This window comes from Acomys russatus, chromosome 1 (genome assembly GCF_903995435.1).
Source record: "Acomys russatus chromosome 1, mAcoRus1.1, whole genome shotgun sequence".
NCBI classification, from domain to species: Eukaryota; Metazoa; Chordata; class Mammalia; order Rodentia; family Muridae; genus Acomys; species Acomys russatus.
The window spans coordinates 43,776,162-43,795,359 of record NC_067137.1 but is presented as its reverse complement, the minus strand read 5'-3'; the positions used below and the strand labels follow the sequence as shown (position 1 = coordinate 43,795,359).

General features: G+C 43.3%; 1 protein-coding gene across 2 annotated transcripts in view; it reads left to right on the top strand.

The window, feature by feature from the left end:
• Nucleotides 1-5,044: 5,044 nt before the first annotated feature.
• Sntg2 (syntrophin gamma 2) overlaps nucleotides 5,045-19,198 on the top strand; it is a 206,040-nt gene continuing 191,886 nt past the window's right edge. The window contains exon 1 of one of the 2 annotated variants that reach the window (XM_051144464.1): nucleotides 5,045-5,243. In XM_051144464.1, the coding sequence (XP_051000421.1) occupies nucleotides 5,172-5,243 (72 nt within the window). In that variant the 5' untranslated portion in view covers nucleotides 5,045-5,171. The remainder of the gene's footprint in view (nucleotides 5,244-19,198) is intronic. The other variant, XM_051144472.1, reaches the window with a different exon arrangement.

Here is a 19,198-nt window from a genome sequence, read left to right as displayed (position 1 = left end):
GGTACAGAGTCACGAATTGGAACCAGGAATCACAGAATTTCTTGTTCTCTGCATTTTTTTTTTTTCAGTTGTGATTTTCTGTAATGGTTTTCATCTGCTGCAAAGAGAATTTTCTTTGATAACAGGTGATAACTACACTTATTTGCGGGTATAAGGATAAATATTTAAAAGGCTATTAGGAATCCTACCATCTTAGTAAGTGGTGATTGTAGGTCTTCATCCAAGATCCACTAGCTCTGGCTAGCTGGCTAAATTTCCAGTCCCAGACAGGTTTCCCTCTTTTTTAATGGGCCTTAAGACTAATTTGAGAGTTGCTGGCTACTGTCAAGGGATGCGTGGGTGCAATAAAGTTATCATGTCATGCTGGGCATTGTTGCGGTTCATGGATGTTATGCCTGGGTAGGACTATTGTTTGCTTCCTTCTCTTGAAAGCCTGCATGGCACCTTCTGCTACCATGAGAGCTAGTCCTCAAGGAGGAGGCTTTCAGGTCAGTTCCAGTTTAGCTCCTCTGCTCAAAAGTCCTGTGTCATGCAGCCAAAGTTCATGGTGTCTTCTGCAATAAGGACTTACTTCCCACCCCTGGGTGGCAACCAAGAGCAACAGCAATAGCCTACAATTTGGGGGGGTTTCCTTGGGTAACTATAACAAACAAGTAAAAAATGGCTTCTCTTTTTTTTAACTTTTTAATTTAATTTTATTAATTTATTCTTATTACATCTCAATTGTTATCCCATCCCTTGTATCCTCCCATTCCTCCCTCCCTCCCATTCTCCCCCTACTCCCCTCCCCTATGACTGTGACTGAGGGGGACCTCCTCCCCCTGTATATGCTCATAGGGTATCAAGTCTCTTCTTGGTAGCCTGCTGTCCTTCCTCTGAGTGCCACCAGGCCTCCCCATTCAGGGGACGTGGTCAAATATGAGGCACCAGAGTACGTGTGAAAGTCATACCCCACTCTCCACTCAACTGTGGAGAATGTCCTGTCCATTGGCTAGATCTGGGTAGGGGTTTGAAGTTTATGGCCTGTATTGTCCTTGGCTGGTGCCATAGTTTGAGCAGGATAAGACAAAAATGGCTTCTTAATACCGGTATTGAGACTTTTGTTCATCTATGGCTCTTATGGTGAACATTATCAACCCAGAAGAGAAAATGTCATTAAAACTATATATGTGTATTATTACACTGACTACATGCATTACTGGTATTTTTAGCTAGTTAGTGGTATGATTTCTTATGACTTGTGCAGACAGTCTTCCTGTTGTGGTACCCACGTTTCACCATCTTCTGTATTTATCCCTCCCCACAGTTAAAGCTCCCCTCTGCTTTTCCCATTTACTTCTTCAAAGCACTTATACTCTGATATTCTCCTCTCTCCTGTGCCCCCCACACTGCCCATTGGGTTGTTTTATTTTTCTGGTTTCTGCAGTTACTCCAGCTTATATATCTCCATCTAAGAAATTGTCTCCGCCATCTCCACAAGCTTGCTCTGAGGGAGATCGGAGGAGACAGATTGAGACCTGAACATGACCCCAGGGCCACCTGAAGCCAGGAGACCTTCATAGCCAGCGCCTCTCAGCTCCTGAACCACAGATGTGATGTGATGCAGTTGCTCCTTCTTGAGGTATTGCTCTTCAGGAATGGGTAACTTAACTCATGTTTATGATCAGCAGCTTACTACTTGGTATTTACAATATGTATTGTTTAGTTTTATAGTGGGTAAGTCTGGAGTTACTAACTTAACCAAGTGATTTGGTTAACACGATGGGAGTTGGGGCAGACTTGGCATCATGCTTCCTATTATGGTGTGCTGGAATAAAAGTATATATTAATGAATCAAACCAGGAAGAGAGTTCAAACGAACTCGAAATATCAAGACTGAAATAATCCCTGGCACAGGGACCCTGAGATAGACACACATGACCCTGAGATAGATCTGGGGCCAAAGACAGCAAAAGAGAATGGACCGTATTCAGAAATCTGTATAATTAGCATCAGTCTTTGCTACATTAGCAAAAATTCTGATATTTAAGCATAAGTTTCATATATGGGGGTGGGAGTACAGTTTGGTGTTGGATATTCCCTCAGGCCCATGTGTCAAAGACTTGGTCCCTGGGGTAGCACGACAGAAGGCACTTTCAGCCTTTAGTAGGCAGGCTTAGTGATTGGTCTTTCAGGCCTTTGCTATGTGCCTCTGATGTGGACAGTGGGTTCTAGGCCCTCTGACCTCCTCTCCTTGGCTTCCTAAAATGGCATGAGCATATCTATGGCTAACACTGACTGTTGACTTGGAAGGACGTAGAACAATGTCTAGAAGACACAACTCCAGGTGTCACTGCTCTGGAGACTGTGGGGCCCAGGAGAATAAAGCTGATAAGCGAGGCAGACTAAAGTCCCGTGCAGCAGCCAACTCTATTCAGAGCACCAGACAATTTATACTCTGGGGAGGTTAAGAAAAGTCACATGGGTAAAGTTCTCATGAGGTCAAGCTGTGTACAATCATAGAGACAAAGCTCCTGAGGCAAGAACATAGTTTTCTCATAGATGCATAAATCTTTAATTGACTAACAGAAGCAAGCTATAATGAATAATCTGAAGTAAACTCATTTCTATCGGCTACACCTGGAAGGAGCACAGAAACTCATTCCAAGAACAAGTCCTTGTTTTGAAGAAACTGAAATCACAAAATGTTCTCTTCCTCCTCCTCCTCCTCCTCCTCCCCTTCCTCCTCCTCCTCTTCCTTGTCTTCTTCTTCTTCTTTTTCTTCTTCTTCTTCTTCTTCTTCTTCTTCTTCTTCTTCTTCTTCTTCTTCTTCTTCTTCTTCTTCTTCTCCTATTGGTGTTTATTGTTTCCTTGTTTTTGTTTTGTTTGGAGTGTTCTCATAAGCACTCAGAATTCTCCTCCTAGGACTCCATTCCTGGACCATGTTGTGAGATGTGGGTATGTTAGTGGAGGAGTCTGTAGACTGATTGAAGTGGGATGGGAAGACTCAGCCTAGATGCGGGGTGACTCCAATGCAAGTACTAGAGTCCTGGACTGAATAAAAAGGAGAAATTGAGTTGAACACCAAGTGCTTATCTCTACCTGTTTCCAGACTGCTGATGCAATGTATCATCTGTCCTTAAGACCCCAGTGCTATGACTTCCTACCATGATGACTGTGTGCTACATTTACAATGTTTCTGTTAACTAGGAACTGAGTTAAAGGGTAAAGAGACACTGACTCACTTTGGGGAACATTTCAGAGAGAACTCTACATGGCCCACGCAAACTTCCAAGTCGAACTGCAGGAAATTCACAGCACACTGACCTTTTCAGGGTTTGGATAGTCAGCATTTTGCTGTTTACTTTTATGAACTGGAGTCCCACTGTTTTGGAAATGAAATAGCACAACTCTTATGGACAACCCTAGCACCAAATGCACAAAATCTGAGATACTACAGTTCAAGCCTGAGCTGTATTGCTTCCCAAGGCAGCCGCAGTCCATGTCAAGTATCCTGGATCATGGAATGAGTGCAGAAAGGGCTCCAGTAAGCACCAAAAATGATACAGTACCTACCAAATTAATTAATAATTAGTCTGGGTTTGAGTAAAAGATACCCATGTTTATTTACTTGGAAAATTTGAACTAATGTCCAGTCTACCCACTCTAACATGATAAATTACTACATGCTTGCCTCTCCTTCAGACTATGGGATGAATCTCACTTTTGTAATTTGGGTAAAAGTCTATCTTTAGACCTCTGACTTCTCAGGCATTGAAGTCATGTACTTTTCAAAATGCAACTTGAAATGAGTTGCATGATCTCATTCTTATGCTAGGCTTTTCTACAAACAAAAAAATGCTAAATATTCCTTGTCCAGTCATCTAAGGCATGTATTTTATACTGGGCAGTCATAAAGAGATGCCCGTAAGTCTCTTTGTCCCTAAACCAAAGCTGTAGAATTGCAGGCAGGAGATGAATAAAACTTGGAAATCTGGAAAGCCTTGTTTCTGTACCTCGGGGTCACAAACCCAGGGCTCCTCAGGTTTCATCTGTAAATGGTTTGTTCCACATTTGCTTGTCCATCGTGAGCCATGAAAGCCACATACTAGATTTCCCGGTTTTCCCTAATAGTGCAGCAATAAAGCCAATGTAAGTGTCTCAGGATGCTGTCCACTGGCACACTGATGCCTGTGAGTGATAGGGCTCAGGTATAAGACCTAAAAAGGGTGGAAAATACAGGTTTGCTTTTTACTCAAGTGTTGGCGAGGAAGGCACCGACTTTTAGCCCAGACTAGTTTTCATTTACATTTATATTAGGATGGTGCTAGTGTATAAAATCTAACGTCACTTTTATGGTATTCCTTTTGACACGAACCTGATCAAATAAAAGAAATTCTGAAACTGAGACTGGTGACTGAGTCGGAGCCCTTTTGGAAAGTGTGAGAGGCAAGGTGGAGTGAGGGCTCCAGTTCTCGAGTGATGGGGGATTGGGGCCTAAGGAGATGCCAAGAGAGGAAAAGGCATGGAGACCATAGCAGTTGAAGGTCTTGGTACTTGATTTGCTTTCTTTTTTTTTTTTTTTTTTTTCCCAGAAAATGGGCCCTGAGTTGTAGTCAGGTTATGGTGTGGAAATCCACAAACAACAGAGGGACCCAAGGCTGTTGTCAGGGCAAAGTACTGCCAGAGTTAAGTGATCTGTAAGTGCATCTGTACCAGGGATGGCATCACCAGAATCCACTGGGAACAGCGTCCTAGTCCCCAAGGGCCCAGGTGCCCTGTTAGACTTCCAGCCCCAAGAGAGACGCGCGTCTGACCCTGTCTAAGCTCTGTATTTTGCTGGCCAAGGTGAGGAAGTGATGGTCCCAGCAAGGAGGTGGGACCTGGCCTTATAGCTCTGATAATCCAGTCAAGCCATCACTGAGTGGAGGTGGAAGGGCAGAACTGATGGGCGGGGTTACCGGGCATAAGGCGGGGTTTGATGGTAACGGGCGGGTCTTGGTGGGCGGTGAGCAGGGTAGTAGGGGCCGGGCTGCTGGGAGGTGGGCGGGGTTCCGTGCCTGCCCTGCTCGCTAGCGCAGTGGCTGCTGGCTCTGTCTGCCCCAGCCGGTCCAGAGGGGCGCGGGCGCCTTGCTGGCGCTGTACTTAGGAGCTCCGGAGCCCGAAGCGCACGCCTAGCCGCGTGGGCGGCGATGAGCGCCGAGGGATCGCAGTCCCTGGCCGCCCCCCGCGGGCGTCCTAGTCACCTACTGGTGCCCGCGCGGGTGAGTGGGGTCCCCTGGAGGCCCTCTTCCTCAACCCCTGAGTCCCTTCAGTTTCCCTGCTTCCTCTCCTCTCCCAGGGCCCCCTCTTTTCTTGGAGTCCTTGTGTCCCCCATTCTGGGTGGCTCTTGTGGGCGGGGGTTGGCACTGGGCCCTGGGCACAGTGGATACCACTAGCCCCTGGGCACCGCAACCTCGTCTTCCTTACATCACAGCTACCAGCGTGCGCGGGGTTTAATTTTTTTTTTTTTTTTTTAATCTCTAACATCTGGGTCATGGGGCACAGGTGCTTTCCTTTACTGCGTGGTAACTATGGTCTTCCAGATCTTGGGGTTTGGGCTTTTGCCTAGCATTTCTTCCAAGGAGTGGTCTTTCTGGTCCTAGGCAGTGGCTCTTGCAGCAACTCAGGCACTATGCAGGGGTTCCTGCTGTCCCCTTGATGGGGTGTGGTGTCAACTGTCTGCCTATCTCTTGGGCTACCAGCTCAGTACCTCCAGAAACCAAGGGGACATTGATGGGCCAACTTTGCAACATTTTTAAAAGATTCTATTCTAGCTCCTATCCCCTGACAAACACACACACACACACACACACACACACACACACACACACACACACACACACGAGAGAGAGAGAGAGAGAGAGAGAGAGAGAGAGAGAGAGAGAGAGAGAGAGAGAGAGAGAGAGAGAGAGAGAGAGAGAGAGACAGAGAGACAGAGAGACAGAGACAGAGAGACAGAGACAGAGACAGAGACAGAGAGAAAGAGAGAGACATGCATGCACGCATGCACACACACACACATTTAAAAAAAAAATTAAAAACTAAACTATTGATCGACAAAACCCTGAAATGTTGGTTTAAATAAAAACGGAAAGTTCTTGGAAACCTTCAAGTTGCCACCCACACAGCACAACCAAGTGTTCTGGAAAAGGTGCAAGGCAGCCTCTGTTTGGCCTTAGGAAGCTGTGTGGCTGTGTCCTGGGGTGCAGTCATGCCTCCTCTTTAACTTTGCTCAAGAACCCAAACCTTCGGCACTACAGGAGAACAAGGTCCTTTTAGGGTAACAAAGGTTTCTGAGACTTCAGGCTGGAGTGGCTGCAAACCATCCTGTTACAATGCCTCAGAAACAGCTAGTGCACAGTGGTATGGTTAATGTGTTGAGACCAAGGTGTCTCTGCTTTGCAAGTTGTGCCATTCTAGAGATTCCCTTGACGTCTTCAATGTTTTGGTTGGTATGTTGTGGGACTTTCTTGTTGTTTTGTTTTGTTTTTAATACTTCATAATGTGAGTAATTACGTAAGTACAGCAGGTATGGGACTCAAACCTTAGAAAATGCACTTGGATTGCCTGGAAATAGCAGGAAGCAAGTGCAGAAGCTCAGCAGTCACTAGCTTTCTGTTGTTATTCTCGAGTCTGTAATAGGATGTCCCCCACAGTGCATTTTGGGAAATATTTTTGCAACAAGTCTTGTTAGTAACTGTTAATTATTAGAGGAAGAGTTGAAATGACGTGTTCTACTTTGAGCCTACTCATGAGTTTTAAGTGCATGCATACCCTAAAAGACTTAGAATAGGCTCACCGAACTCCTTGTCAATCGCTAAGTTGCTAAACAGTGCAAGACCTGGTCAGTGTCTTGTGTGTAACAGAAGTCTCGATGATGTGAAATGGGCCATCAGAACTGAGCTTGAAGGGCTGCCACGGTTGAGGCCATGCACTTCAGTCGTTATGCAGAACATACATGCGGCTTGCTATTATGCAATGCTAAACCCCAAGGTGTGAGGCTTGGGTTCAAAGTAAATCTGCCAAGTTTGACATTTATACGTTCTCAGCATCCCAACATTCTGTTAACTGGACTTCATGTGGGAGCCCTTGAACCTTTGATGGATGGTGCTTAACAAAGCCCTGGAGCAGAGGCATCTTTGCAAAATTCTTCAGTTTCTTACAATTACTATGCATAACATTATCAAGTTTGCAATGCCTAGCTGTGTAACCTCTAACAGAACCTAATGCATCGTCTTAGAAAAAAAAATTATAAAACAAAGATGACACGGAATGTATTGTAGTCCTACTTTTAATAATTTTTGTCTGAAGTCAAATGTATAATAACGTTTTCTTTATAATGACTGCTTGTTTGAATCATGACAGTCGAGCCAGATTTGGTGTCTCATACACTTTTCTAAGTTAGGTCAGTTCCTGAAGTTCTGTTCTGAGCATCAACCATTCCATCGATTGAGAGTCTGCAGCTCTAAGCAGGACTTGTATTTGCTGGGTACTTCCTGTTTTTAGGTGGTCGCCTTTCATTGCACAACAGTGTGAGATGGGTATAAGTTGCAGATTCATAGGGTGACCTGCCCTGCTCATGGGAAGGTGCGGATGTTCCTAGTCATTTTGAAGGCACACTTAGTAATGCTGTCACTTAGCCATTTTTAAAAAGCTATCATTGCTGCAGAGCTAAGTTAAGCAGGCACTGTAGGGCCCCCATGCAACACAACCCATTATTCCATGTTCTTGTTATTTGCCCTTCTGTCTGTCAGACACTTTTGATCTCACCTATGGAATTGGTGCCTGTGACATCATAGGCCAAACCCATTTATTTAACAAAACCGGGACTTACCTGGTTTTTCCAGGAGACATGTCTCATAGTGAACATGGAAACAGGACCTAACTTAGAAAACCATATTTATTTGTTAAAATATCAGAAATAAATACATTTGTTTTTTTCCTCTGAAATAAATGTGACAACCTGTTATATCTACTTATCTGTATAGTTTTCAGTTTAAACCTAGATATATATTCCAAGACTGCTCACACAATACATTTTATAGAAGCCAGAGGAGGGAGGGCATTGAAGCATAAGGTGAGAAGGGAGCCATTGCACCCAGGTCCCTTGTTATTAAATGATTACACTCTCTGAAGCCAGGGCTTTGTGCTCTCCTGTGAGCATATGTGACTAATCACATGAAGTAGGGTGAGTTCCACTGAGGAAGGGACTCCCCTTCCTTCCTTCTCACATGCTGTGCTGTGCTGTGCTGTGCTGTGCTGTGCTGTGCTGTGTTGTGCTGGTACCCAGGGGCTGTGCTGTTCTTACAGTGTGAAGAGGCACTCACAGATTCCCCAGTCTGGGAAGCCAATTTACCCGCTTCTCACCGTAAACTCTCCAGAGCAATTCTTATGGTCACTTGCATTCTGATACCAATCACCTGATAGCAATTTACAATCTCCATATAATGTATGTATCATTTCAATACACTGTGAAGCTATGATACATGCATGCTTCATGAATATGTTTAGGAAGTGTGGATCTCAGAAACTGGCTATTTAGTTAGACTGAGAAAATTTGCTGCATGAAATGAAAGAAAGAAGGTTTCAAAAGGTCTTCTAGGGAAAAAAAAAGCATTAGTAATTTCATGGAAAAGGCCCTTGGGTTTTATACTGGTGAGCTCTTTTCCTTGTGGTCCAATAAATTTAATGACTGTTGCTGGAGCTCACCATGGGATTGGAAAAGTTGCATTGTTTTCTGCCAACAGGAGGTGGCGCTGTCTCCTAGGCCTCCTGGAGTCCCATTCAGAGGGTGGAAGCCGGCTTATCCCTTCTATTTCTGCACTAAGCTCCCCTTGCAGACTTGATCCCCACTCAAGGCTGTTCCCTGGCTTCCTCTGGGAGCATGGGCGTTCTTCTCCACCCCCAAGGACACACAGGGCATCTTCGCAATCCTATCCTGTCCAGCGACAATGACTTCCTAAGACTACCATCCTGCACGCTTCAACACATGCTATTAAAAAGTGCTGCGAGGATTATGTGATTCTTTTTGTTTGAATTTCCTTGTTAAATATTTCTTTTCAGATCTGGTATTATTATTCATCCGTTACATTTTTATTAGGCAAATAATTAAGATTTAAGGAAAATGACTATGCCTTTTAGCTTATTTAAGGCTATAATGGCAAAGTTATAAAAATGTCAGGTTATATTTTTAACACATAAGGTATTCTAATTTCAGAGACTACTTACTCCAAAATTGCTAAATTTTCTCTCTGTATAACCTGTTTTATCTCCATTTTCTTTACTTGCCTAACACATTATCTGCTTTATAATTTACAGCAATATTTTTTTCTTGTGAAAGAACAATGCTGAATCCAAACTGTCAGCATTTTGACTTACCCAGCTTGGATAGACACCAAACTCCATTTGAAATTTGGATAGCATCCACTTGATTACAGCACAACTTGTATTACGATAAATACAATCACACGAGATATTAAAATCACTGTGTGTGTCACTGTGCTCATTGACTTTCATTTTTTGAATTTACTTCTCTCTTCATGGGTCCTTGGACCCCCAGCTCCAGAAACAAATGTACACTTCACTCCAGACAGTAGCAAATTCATTTAAGCACTGACCAATGAAAAAAATAGATGTATCTATTAGATACATAGATGGAAATGTGGATGGTAAATCACATATCACAGTTGAATCCCATTCCTAGAACTGACTCAGACAGAGGTTTAAATGGTAGTACTTCATTATAGGTAAAATATAACCATAGGATTACACCCAGTTCTATAATAAACAGCCGGCATTTGTGAAATGTGGTATAATTGTGATTTCCATAAAATTTATAATTTATTTTCCATGAGAAACAAATATTTTGCATCTGGGACCATTTCCCACACTGTTGGGTGACTCAGCCTTTAGAAGTTGAACAAAGAAATCCTCCTCCTCATGCCCTTTCCAAGACGAGGTAAAAGAGAGGGAGTGGGCCACCCCAACTTGTGCCCCTGATTCTCTGATTCTTCCTTCAGCAAAAGGTGTCGTGCAGTGCTCCACTTGCTGAGCATGTCCCCTGGCCCCCTGGGGACAGGGCTGACCCCACTGCCCCAGTCCCAGAGCTCCATGTCTTTGTCTTCCGGCCGATTCTCAGCTTCAGGATGTAATGTTGGCTGCTCCAGTTGTGTTTTCCCACTAGGGTATATGAGATAGCCCCTGGAGGCTATTTTATATAACCTCTTGTCCCATGCCTCTTTTAATTATGCCACTGTTGTATTCTCTGCACCCCAAAGTTGTCTACAGCTCCTTTGGTTGGACCAGCTCTGTTTGAGGGTTCATAGAAAACATTTGACAAGGCTTGCCTTCTACTAAACCCTATCCTGTGTTTCCTCTCTGGTGTCCACACGTCTGAGCCTCAACCACAGGCTTGTGTTGACTATTTAGACTGTGCCCTCTGGACTTCTGGCCTCGATTTTCCAACTTTTGTTGGGTAGTTTCATTTTCTGGACAGTCATGCTAGCCTGGTGTCCCCCTAGCTTCTCTATCACTGGCTCATTATAGTTGCTGTCCCAGCCAGGGCCTCCCACCAGCATCCACGGCTGTCCATGTGCTCTGCCCACATGCTGCCTGCCCTGTGTCATTCTTAGGAGCAGTGTGCCTGGTGCCTGACATTTAGGAAGGGACAGTCCCAGCTCTGATAACAATACTATCTCTAGATGAGTGGCAATTATGCCCCTACTCTTAGGAGAAGGCAAGGCTGGGTTGTCACTTATCATTGTGTTTATTCATAGCAGTCACTGCTGTCTGTGAATGAGAGGAGAAAGTTCCATTTGTCATTCTTGAACTGATCACTTATTTTACACTTTACTATTCGCGTATTTATGTTTCAATAACATTATGCCATTTTATTTTTATAGTAGCTAAATTTTAATTTTACACATTAATATAACCATTAATGGTTAAATGTAATTTATTCTGTTCCCAGTGCTGAAGATAGTCCTAGTGATTTCTTCAGGTAATCATGCTTCTCCAAATGGCTCTACCAGTTTGACTTTTTGCACTGTAATTACCTAGAGTGTTCATTATGTTCCTAGTGTTGAGAAATTACTTCTCCTACCTTAAACCTGGGATGTTCAGACTTCACAGGGGCCAGAAACAGCTTGCTTAGAAGTACATGCTGGTGTTGACTTTGTCGTCATAAGTTTCAGACTCTTATTTATTTCTAGTTATTTGGAGAAATGCCATCTTATTGTTAAAAGTACACCCTGTGTTTGGTACCACTGTCCCCATTCCCACAAAGCATTGTCTTTTGGCTGGCACTTGAGATTTGAAAAGGACATTCTACTTGCTTGTAACATTACTGGTTTCATAGTAAAACCTCAACTGTAGCTTTCTTTTAAGCTGTTGTGTTTGCAACAGGCTAGATACTATGTAATCAGAAACACTGGCTCTAGTACCTCCTGTGCAGAGAGAGGAGTGGAGCATGCGCACGGTGAGTAGCACCACCACTGTCTCGTGAGAGTGAGACTTTAGAATGCTGTATGTATAGAAAAAGTTGTGTGAATGCGAATGTGACAATATGCATACATGTGTACCTTACAGGACTTGCCTGAGCTACTTACGGTCCATTCGTGTACTAGAAACTAAAGACACCAGTACAGTGGGATGCAGCTACAGACCTGGCTTGGGACCCTGTCTGACCCCACAGCTTTCTTTATCTTTGCTAAGTGCTTTAGGACAGTGGATTTAAACATCCCATTCTCTTGCTTACGCCTCTCAAGTGTTGAGGTTACAGATGTAAGCCATTGTGTTTGGCTTCCTATTAGACTGAAGATTTAAATGAGCAGATACCTCACCCATGCTGTGACCAGTGTAATCAGAGACATAGGCAGAGGCTATTGAGAGAGGTTTGCCTGTAAAGAAAGGAAACACAGAAGCTGCGCACGCACACTTCATGGCTATGGTGAGGGAGTGTTTTAAGATGTAGGGACACTTCCTTTAGCCAGGTTAGTGATTGCGCTGATCAATGAGGCATGGAGGGAGTGGCTCCACCTCTTTGGTAGCCTCTTTTGTTTGGGTAGGGGAGTTGGTGAGCCAGTCAATCGCTTGAGAACCAGAGGTGAAGGATTAGAAGGAACAGCTGGTATGGAGATTGGGAGGGAGAGGATACCAGGCTTTAGAAGGGCCAGAGAAACTTCCCTGCTCAGGCTCAGGGGCAGTCAGAGAGTTGATGGGGTTGTGTGCCTCATGCTCCACACAGGTGCACATGCATGACACATGCGCTAGTTACATGTGTGCTATACCTGTACATCCCACACTTGCACGCTTCACATAATTGTACATGCTACCCATGTGTACATAATGCATGTACACAACATGTACACATGGATACACATTACACACATGTGTGTAACAGGCACATCTCTTTGTATCTGTGCCTGCCCAGCATATGTATCTGTGCATCTGCACAAGAGTATATAGTATAAACAGCATGTGTATCAGCATTCCTATCAGTCATATCCACACACAGCACATAGAATGCTCATGGACACTGCATACATGCTTGCGACTCATAGCACACATATGTGGGTAACACAGATGTGTAGCACACATGTTTAGTCAACACATATACCCATTAATTATGCAGAGCACATGTGTTCACAATACACTCATTTCTGTAAATTGGGGCTATTAGAGCTAATGCTTTTATTTTCCCTGTACATCCATAGTGGAAGAGATTCGGGGTTCTACTGCCTGCTAAGAAAGACGGGAGTCACAGAAGGTGGCACAGGTACATTTTAGGGACCTTCCTAAGCTGCTCTCAAGGAAGACCATTAGTAGCCTGCCTTGATGCTTCTACAATTTTGTTTCTCATTTTTTTTTTTTTTTTTTTTTTGGCAAGTTCCTAAGAGCATGTCTTATGCAGTTTGGTAGGTTTTGTCCTCACTGGATCATCTCAGAAAGGGTGGCCATTGTCACTCCTGTGAAACTGTAAGTGAAGTCACTGCTATGATTGTGCTCCTTAGTCAGAAATCAGCCCAGAACCTCGTGATTCCATGCAGTTATGCAAACCTAGAACCATCACTGTTCCTGCTAAAGCCAGCTGGGCTCTGACAAACTGAGGTAGGTTTTCCCATTGAGGCTTCTTTGGCAAAATATGTAATGTGTTTTGGAAGTCTTCAGCTCTGCCTTTCCATATATCTTCCACAGGGAGGTAGAAGTGTGGGCTCCTAAAAGGAATCCACATCTTAACAATCCATGAAATTGTATGTGGCTAATATTGCCATATTCAGAGAATGTGATTTCTTTAAAACTTTTAAGTATTAATTGAAAAGATGTGTATATACTCAAAGTATGCAGTATGCTCTTTGTTACATGAACACCATATGCACTGACTACAAAGCCAAATTATTTAACATACATCACCTCCTATTTTTCCCATCTTGTGGATGTGAGCATGTGTCTGTGTGTCCAAGGCACTTAAGATATGTGTTTTCCTCTCTCAGCTAATTCCTCTCAGCCTTTCCTCCAGCTCTCCAGTCCTCGCCTCCATTTGTTGGTACCCACCATTTCTTCTGTGAGTGCAGTTGGTCAAACTCCATGGCAGGCGGTCTGCAGTGCTTTACTCTGAGTTAAGGATTCTGAGAGGACCCACTCAGAAATCACCTGAGTGGTGTTCAAACAGCAAACATGGACTCTGGTGCTGGGCAGAGGGGAGCTTGAGGACTTGGGAGGCCACTCTGGGACAGAGAGGAAGATGAGAACACAGTTGTGATCCTTAGAGCCAGGAACCTTCCAGAGCTGAAAAAGGGACGCAGGATCCTCTGTAGGAGAGACGACAAGTTTGCTATTGATCTTCTGAATTTAGAACTGTGATTAAAACAAGGTTTGGTGGTTGTTGGACATATCCTCACAGTAACATTGTCCTAGTAACCCTAACTACACACATCATTTGTGGTAAGGAATACCTCCAACACCAAAATAAAAAACTCAAATAAAATTTATGAAGGAATACAATTTTCAAGGACATACATAGCTTTGAAAGCCTTTGAGCATAGACACCTCCCTCAAAGCCATTAGAAATATTTGCATGTGTGTCAATTTGTGCCTAGTGCTATGTTCTGAGGGCTCTTTGGAGGGCTTCATGACGTTAGTACCAGCCCCTCAGGTGGGCATGATTGATGCTCACCATTTATAGATAAAATAAGGATAAAATGTCCATGACTGTCCAGCCAGCAGCTGCATCCCCAAGGATTTGGCTACAGAAAGCCCCTTTCCTTCCTATGTGTACCTGAGAGACATGATTCTAAATATGCCTGCTAGAGGCCACTTCCTATTAGCCAGGATCAATAGTAATAAGAAGATCGGAAGCCAGAAGGGAGGGATGGATCCCGTTTTTGTCTTTGGGTTTGAATTATCCTCAGTCTCATGCTTGAATGCTTGTTTCCAGCGACTATTGATATTTAGGGAGGCTGGGAAACTCTTAAGAAATGGGCTCTAGATGCCGGAAGTAGGTCACTAAGGGTGGTATTTGAAGGTGACACCCACTCCTGCATCCAATTCTGTTCTGTCTGCTTCCTGGCTCATCCTACTACTAGTAACAACTACCAAATGCTCCCAACGGTTGAGGCTGGAGCGCTGCACACTGTGCCTTCACTGCTACGATGAACTGAAGGCTCTGAACTGTGAACCAAACCAAAGCTCCGCCACCCCAGCTTGTCCCTGACTGGCATACTGTTAGAGTGACACAAAAATAATGAAGCAACATTTGGAGTCACCTGTTTTCACTCTGGGTCACCACCACAAACTGGAGACAGCTGGTAGGTCAGGGAAGGTGGCCCCTGCTTCCTGGACACTGTGTGAGACCACGTGAGGGGATAGGAGGACAGCTGTGTGTCAGACTTTCTGTTTTATTTGTAGGCAGAATTTTATGAAAAAACACCAGCCATACAAATGTAAGAAATGTGAATGAGACTTCTAGAATTGTGTCTATCAATTTTGAGAAGGATTTTCCCTCTTGAGCTTACTAGGAAACAAAAAAGCTTCTAACATGCTTTTACATATTAGGAACTAACAAACATATAATTCAGTTATAATAACAAGATACTTGGTTTAATACATTTGTGACATATAATATCATCTTGGAGACTTTTTTCTTCTATATTAAGCTTTTTCTTATAACATATATTTTGCTGTTTATTTTACTTTGTTCCTTTATTTTGGTTTTGCTGAGATAGGCTCTCAAGCCTCACTAAGTGGCCCAGGCAAACCTTGAACTTGAACTCTTCCTGTCTCAGACTCCCCGCAGCTAGGCTTTCCAGAAGTGCAATGCCAGGCCTGGCTCCTTCTGCAGTTTGTATCTTACTTAGTATTTCTTGGTGGTTATAACTGCAGAGAGCAATGTTTTCATGTAAAAATGCCATCTTAAAAGTTTTATAAAGAAATGACATTTCTTTGAAGCTGAGTTGGCTGAGGCTTTATAAATTTTCTGTAATTGCTTCAGAAGGAAAAAAAAAAAAAACTAAAGTCAACACTGTCTAGATTGGTGTTTAGGATTTGAAGTGCAGTAGAAACTGGTTTATAACTCAAAAATGTTATAATGTAAAAGATGGTATTTTAAAAATAAGTTTGTTCATTTAAAACTCAGAGAGATGTGAAAAAGTACTGTGAATTTCAAAAAATGTTTTTATTTGAACTCTCATAAAGCCAGGGAAAAAATGTAGTTTCTTAAATCTTAAAAATATTTTGCTAATTTGAAATATTTTTCTGATTTTTTTTGTAGTCAGAACACTTAAAACCCATTTTCTTACAAATTTTCAAAATATGATACATTATTCAACTGTAAACAACAGCTGTGCAACAGATCTGCAGAGCTAAACTGAAACTTTGTGTCGTTTGACCAACATCTCTCAACTCCAGGTGGTTGTAGCACAGGCCTTTAATGCCAGCTCAGGAGTGTGTGTGTGTGTGTGTGTGTGTGTGTGTGTGTGTGTGTGTGTGTGATAGCAATATTCAATATACTGCTATTAATGTTAATGTAGTTGTGACATCAAATGTGCATTTAGGGTTTAAAGATAACAAAGTACTTTAAAATTGGAGGAATTAGATTCCAATTCAGAAACTGCTAATGACCAATGATAATTAAATGATTATTCACACACATAGGATAGCCCCTCTTCTTATGTACAATGGATTGTACTGGAAGAGCATCTAATACTATATTAAGGATGGTCATTACTTAGATTTAATAATAGCAATTAATTTCTGCTGGCCTAGTATCACTAGCTTATAATTCCTGAAATTTAGGAAGCTGAGGCAGGAGGGTTGTAAAGTTATAGGGAAGCCTGCACATCATAGTAAGACCCTGTCTCAAAGTAAAAAATAAAATAAAAGTAAAAAATAAAAATAAAAAGAGGGCTAAGAATAATAGGCCAGTAATGGGGCACTTTGCCTACCTGGGGCAAAGTCCCTAGGTTCTATTAAAGTATTTTTAGGGTGGGCAATGTTACAGCCCAAGTAGATACTTTGGTATGAAGACAAACCACACTATATGTTACAATTAGTCACAATGGTGGATGAGGAACTGGCAGATATAAATGGTGTGTGTGTGTGTGTGTGTGTGTGTGTGTGTGTGTGTGTGTGTGTCGGGAGATGAGATGGAAAAGCTTTCTGATTAGGGTGAAATACAGATCTGGCTAAAGTGGCTGTCTCTGAACAAGAGAACCTCTCCATGTCCTCTATAATTATTCTCGCCTAGGAGAGGCCAGGCCTGGCCCAAGTCTCTAAGTGTTCCCTTCCAGCACTTCTGCCAAATTCTCTTGTAGCCTCTGTGAATCTTGCTTTCTTATCGAGGCAGGAACACAGACTTCTAGGTTGACATTTTGCTGTTCGGGAGAAGACAAGACGGGGTGTAGGGGAATTCACTCAGAAGCCCCTGTGCCATACAATTACTTGTTCGCTGTTTTTCCATTAAGCCCTTGGATTGAGAAGCGGGAAAAAGATGGCAGGTAGGGGGTCCATGCAGAAGCAATGTGAAGATGGCCAGGCCAGCTGACCTGGGCTGGAGGCTGCTCTGAGAACTGCTATTCTGGGTAGAGTCCAGGACACCAGCCGGTGCTGCAAGCTGCGTTTTCCTGCCACCCTCTGTGGTCTGAATGCCTTCAAGCTTCTGAGGTCTCTGTGGGTAGAGCATAGCAGCACCCCAATATAGAATGTGTGTGACTTGTAGAAGAGTGTTGTAAAGAAAGAGAACTTGGTTTGGCTGGGATGCAAAGTGGTTCCTAAAATCTATACGTGCTCATCTATAAGTTAGGATCATTTTATTAAAGTACATCTTAGTTGCTTCCTGTTTAGATTGTTTTGGTTTATATCTCCCAAATACCTGTAATTTATGGAGCATTAGTTGGCCATTTACTGTATTGCACATATGATGACTGATCCCTCTTGGATAAACTGACTTCCTTATGGGTTAACTGACCTACACTTGTGTTAACTGATCCGCTGTAAGGCTGAGTGACCTGTTCTCAAATAAACTGAGCTGCTCTAGGCTTAACTGTCCCATATGAGAGTTAAATTTCCAAGTGGGTTTCAGGGGGGATATTCAGAACAGCCTATATTAAGTGTTGACACGGAACATTCACTTTTCCTACTGAGAAGGGAAGACTCGAGTTTGTCTAAGATCAACTTTCAGAAAATAGCTTCTCTTGTCCATATGACATTTTATGACATATTGGTGAGCTTTGAGAACGCCACACTGGAGAAGGTGTTTGGAGGGTGACGGATTTCACACTGTCCTTATCTCACTTATATCCTGGCTACAACCCCTGCTTTGCTTTGTTACTGGCATCTGTTGTGTGTAACTTGGATCTGCACAGTGCAGGCCAGATCGTGCTGGCCTGAGGATGAGTTCTGAGGCTGCCTTTGGCCTGTTTATCAAACACACACACACACACACACACACACACACACACACACACACACACACACACTGTCCATGTGTCCACGAAGCTATAAATGGGTGACTGATGGAAACTTACCTTGTCCTAGGCACCTTTGCTTTTCTTCTCTGGCAATGCCCAGTTGGAGGCCTTGACTACTTAGAATCCCTGGTGTGAATCAGGCCACATGTTTTCATTTGGGAGGTTTCTCAAGACAGCAGCTTTATCTTCAGGGTGCCCCTCATTTGCACTCAGAAATGGAATGCTGCCCGTGTCGCAGCAGAACAGACTGTCAATCTTCAAGAAGCCATTGTCCCACCTGACGACAGAAGGTGGCAACTTCAGGGTCTATATTCCCCTGAGGTTGTCAGTGGAGGGAGGGGGGCACCACCCCACCCATAAAACCTTTGCCCAAAATTTGTCTTGCCTACAAGAAGTGCAGGGATAAACATGGAACAGAGATTAAAGGAAAGGCAAACCAAAGGCTGACCCAACTTGAGACCCACCCAATGGGAGAAAGCCAACCCTTGACACTAGTAAGAATACTCTGCTATAATATACATACAAATTTTTTAATTAAAAAAAAAACAATCTGTTGTCTCTTCTTGGTGTCCCTCAAAATCTCCTGACTCAACAATGTTTACTGTTATACCTGCTCTACTGGGCTCTGGTGGAGACTGTAGTCATTTTAAACAGAGCTGATCATGGTAACCTAGAATAGTTTTTAGTGCCTTGCTTTCTGCAGGTCTACTGCTATTACTGGAATCTCTAGCTATTACTGTAATCTCTAGAGCGATAAATCCTTATGGCATGCAAAGGAGAAATTCGTGTTTTGTACTCTTAGATGAGCTAAAATGGAGTTTTAGGTTCTCGACTATTTCAGACATCTGTGTTAGGTTTGTTTTTGTATTTCCCTATCCTCATTTCCTTACCTCATGATTCTGGCTTAAGTGGCTGTCCCTCACCTCCGAATCAGGCTAATGGGTTACAGCCTGCCCCAGTTCTGGCTTATGGCCTCTGATTCCCGACTTGTAAGAAAGAAGCATCGGTCCCCTGCTTCCATCGCCACAGCTACAAGCCACTGTCTGCTTTGCCACAGTGGATGGAACTTCCTCAAGCCAGGGGCCCAACTGAATCCTTCCTTCCTTCTGCTGTGTCTATAAGGGGGAAAGAAAAATAACGGATAGAACTGGTGGGTCTGCCTCCTCACCATCAATCTGTTTTCATGTCTTACTCTCGAAGGAGGATTAGCAGAT